The following is a 3,288-nucleotide window of genomic DNA, read 5'->3' as shown; positions in this document are numbered from 1 at the left end:
CCTTCCTCTACCCTCATGGGGACACCATGGGAACGTGCTGCGTCAGCACAAGCAGAGGTGCACAACACCGCCTGGCCCTGTCTTCTTCCAGCCACACTGGTTTCTGTTGCCATGCTTCTGATCTTCTGGTAACATGTTCCTGTTCTACTGACGACATGGAATGGAGTCTGCACTGAAGCGCAGACCAGGCCTTCCTGTTCCTCACTTGGAGATCACAACAGACCATGAACCTCACAACCAAGAAGGCATGGGAGGGCCTGGGCCTTGGGGAGGCATGAGGGGACGGCATGTCAGTTGCCATGTCACAGCAAGGGGTCTTTATTAGATGTTCAGGGTACACACAGGCAGGCGGATGCTAGATGGTATGGCACACCTTTTCAGGGTGGAGTGGTGCCCGGATGTCCAGTTTGCGGGTCTTGCTGTCCTTATCAATGATCTCCAGACGCAGTGTGGGCGGACGCTTCTCAGCCTTGGGTGAAGGCAGGTCAGGGCTCTTGAGGAGCTGCTTGTCCGAGTCCTCCACGGTGATGCGCAGTGTGCAGCCCCCTGGCAGTAGGTCCTGCTCATAGGCTGCTGCCAGCTGGTTTACCACACGGCGCTCTACCTGCAGGTGAAGGAAGGTGATAGGGCCATCACTGCCTTAGCCTGCACCTGACCTGCAGCTTCAGCCAGGAGCTGGCCTCTATGGCTTACTGTCTGGGCAAGTCACAAACCTCAGAGCTGCAGTTCTCACTTGCAAATTGAGCTTTAATGGCAACTAGCTTACCAGGAACTGCTAAAGGCTCCATGGCGTTAGTTTTCGGAGTCTCTCAGTCCAGGTTCTTCTAATGAGGATTCATACTTATTCATCCTGCTTAGAGACTAGTGTTTTGTTTTGTTTCTGAGACAGGGTTTCTCTCTGTAGCCCTGGATATCCTGGAACTTGCTCTGTAAACCAGGTTGGCCTTGAGTTCAGAGATCCGCCTGCCTCTGCCTCCCAAGTGCTAAGATTAAAGGTGTGTGCCACCACCACCTGACTAGAGACTAGCCTGAATTGATCATTTTTTATTTTTAGTTCTGAAGGGGCTTCTGTTCACTGTTGGTATGGATAATTTCAGGGAGACCGGCATGGAAGCCAGGGCACCAGGGGGAAGGTGTAGAGGTTCTGTGTTTGTCTCAGGCCTCTGTGCTCACCTCATGCTTGATGGAGCGGGCGCCATAGTGGACGTTGTAGCCATCAACCAACACATCTGCCACCTCGCGGTCCCACAGCAGTGTGATGTTGTGTCTCTGCTTGGCCTGAGGTGGGTCAGAGAGAGGACTGTCTGCATGTTGCCCAGCACCTTCTAGCTCTAGGCACATTGGTCCGCAGGGGCCTTGAGAGACCGTGCCCCCAGGACCACTGGCTCCAGATATCTTACCCCCACCCACAGGCAGTCAGTCCTCTCTTACTCTCTTGGCCCAGAAGTTCAGTTCCTTGTTGACCAACTGGATAAGCTCTGAGTGGCAGAAAGGGAGGAAGTAGACAATTTCATTGATCCGTCCCAGAAATTCATCTCTCCGGAAGTGAGCCTGCAGAGAAGGGTGGAGGCGCTCAGTGACAATGGGGAGGTTTCTGGACCAATGGGGGAGACAGGGACTTCCGTATTTCTAGCGCCCCAGCAGGAAGCCAAAAGAAAAACTCACTTTCAGAATGGGACGGATCACATTCTCCTTGAAGTTCTTTGAGATGGTGATCTTGTCACTCATCTGGACGTCCCCTGTGAAGACAGATCATAAAGTACTTAGCCATCACACTCAGCTCTGGGGCTGTGCTGGCCCCAGGGAAAAGCCTGGGCTTGCTGTTGAGTGCATGTAGCCACAGTCTGAGGTCCCAGCCTTGTCCTGAGCACCTAGCTGACAGATTCTGAGGCCCTTTGGCTTGCAGATGCCACAAAGCACTGACTCAGGTTTTGTTGGGTTGGGGCAGAGACAGCTCTGACCCAGCAAAGAGGCCCAGGCTCTTCCAGGAGCAAGGCAGAAGCGGCCTCTCTCTATGACCCTTGTACATGAGGCCTCGCCCACTTCCCCAATTTCTCCCCGGTCCCTGGGGGGGTGGGGGTGGGTCTGAAGCCATCCGGTAAACTGGTGGACCCGGGCTTTCCTGAGGGTGGGGCACTATCTCTTGTGCCCACTGCTCTCTGGGATGATGCCTACTTTCCTGAGGGTGGGGCACTATCTCTTGTCCCACTGCTCTCTGGGATGATGCCTACTTTCTACTCTAAGGGTTTCAGTTCCATTTCTGCCCCAGACATGCCTGTGCTCAGATCGCCCAGGCCACACATCATACCAAGGTTTTCGGCAATTCGATTTCGGCTCATCTCCAAAGCTTCCTGCCTCAGCTGTAGTGCATGCTGGGCAATCTCATCACTGGCTACATTGGAAGTCATGATGAAGATGGCATCCTTGCAGTCAATGGTCTTCCCCTTGCCATCTGTCAGGCGGCCCTGGGAAGGATGAAGCTGGTAGCTGGGTAGGCTCCATCAGACAGCTGTTCTCCAAGTCCCTCTGCTGCTGCCTCCCACTCTAAGCTCTCTGCAGCTTATGACTCTCATCCTGAAGGGCTTTACCAACCGAGGCCTCCGATGAGGTGCCCCCACTATTGGCAGCTAGCATTCCTGGCTTCCAGCGGCCAGTCTGACTCCCAGTCAAACACACTTCCTTCGGAGGCCTACTGTGTGGAACTTCGGAGGCCTACTGTGTGGAACTTCGGAGGCCTACTGTGTGGAACTTCGGAGGCCTACTGTGTGGAACTTCGGAGGCCTACTGTGTGGAACTTTCTGAGCCTTCTCATGATCCTGGCCTAGAGGGTCAGTGAGATCAGGAAACAATCATGATGATGATGATGAAGGAAAGCCTAGGTCACTGCAGAAGTGCAGGGGAGGGCATCTTAGAGGATGATTATCAGGACCACACATGGTCATTGGTGAAGGGCAAATGGTTAGACAGTTGTTATTCCTGTGGCTAATGACATCTGCAAAAGTCAGGCAGCTCTTATTTTTACAGTGTACACTATGCACGTGTGGGTGCCAACAGAGGTCAAAAGAGGGCACTAGATCCTTTGGAGTTGGAGATACAGGTAGCTGTGAACCAGATGAAATGGCTGCTAGGAACTGAAAAGCAAGCACTCTTAGTCATTGCCTAATTGCCTGTGTATGCATGCATGCATGCATGCATGTATGTATGTATCCATCCATCCACCCACCCATCTAGCTATCATGTATGTATGTATGTATCCATCCACCCACCCATCTAGCTATCATGTATGTA

At 53.0% G+C, this 3,288-nt stretch overlaps 1 protein-coding gene across 3 annotated transcripts in view; it reads right to left on the bottom strand.

Moving 5' to 3' along the window:
* Nucleotides 1–302: 302 nt before the first annotated feature.
* Clpb (ClpB homolog, mitochondrial AAA ATPase chaperonin) overlaps nucleotides 303–3,288 on the bottom strand; it is a 123,929-nt gene continuing 120,943 nt past the window's right edge. For all 3 annotated transcript variants that reach the window (XM_005368790.3, XM_026790099.1, XM_005368791.2), the window contains 5 exons: nucleotides 2,309–2,465; nucleotides 1,666–1,739; nucleotides 1,432–1,551; nucleotides 1,174–1,278; nucleotides 303–604 (listed from right to left, as the gene is read on the bottom strand). In XM_005368790.3, coding sequence (XP_005368847.1) covers nucleotides 356–604; nucleotides 1,174–1,278; nucleotides 1,432–1,551; nucleotides 1,666–1,739; nucleotides 2,309–2,465 — 705 coding nt within the window. In that variant the 3' untranslated portion in view covers nucleotides 303–355. The remainder of the gene's footprint in view (nucleotides 605–1,173; nucleotides 1,279–1,431; nucleotides 1,552–1,665; nucleotides 1,740–2,308; nucleotides 2,466–3,288) is intronic.

Source organism: Microtus ochrogaster, unplaced genomic scaffold (assembly GCF_000317375.1).
Source record: "Microtus ochrogaster isolate Prairie Vole_2 unplaced genomic scaffold, MicOch1.0 UNK41, whole genome shotgun sequence".
In the NCBI taxonomy this organism is placed as follows: domain Eukaryota; kingdom Metazoa; phylum Chordata; class Mammalia; order Rodentia; family Cricetidae; genus Microtus; species Microtus ochrogaster.
This window is presented reverse-complemented; position numbering and strand designations above follow the sequence as displayed.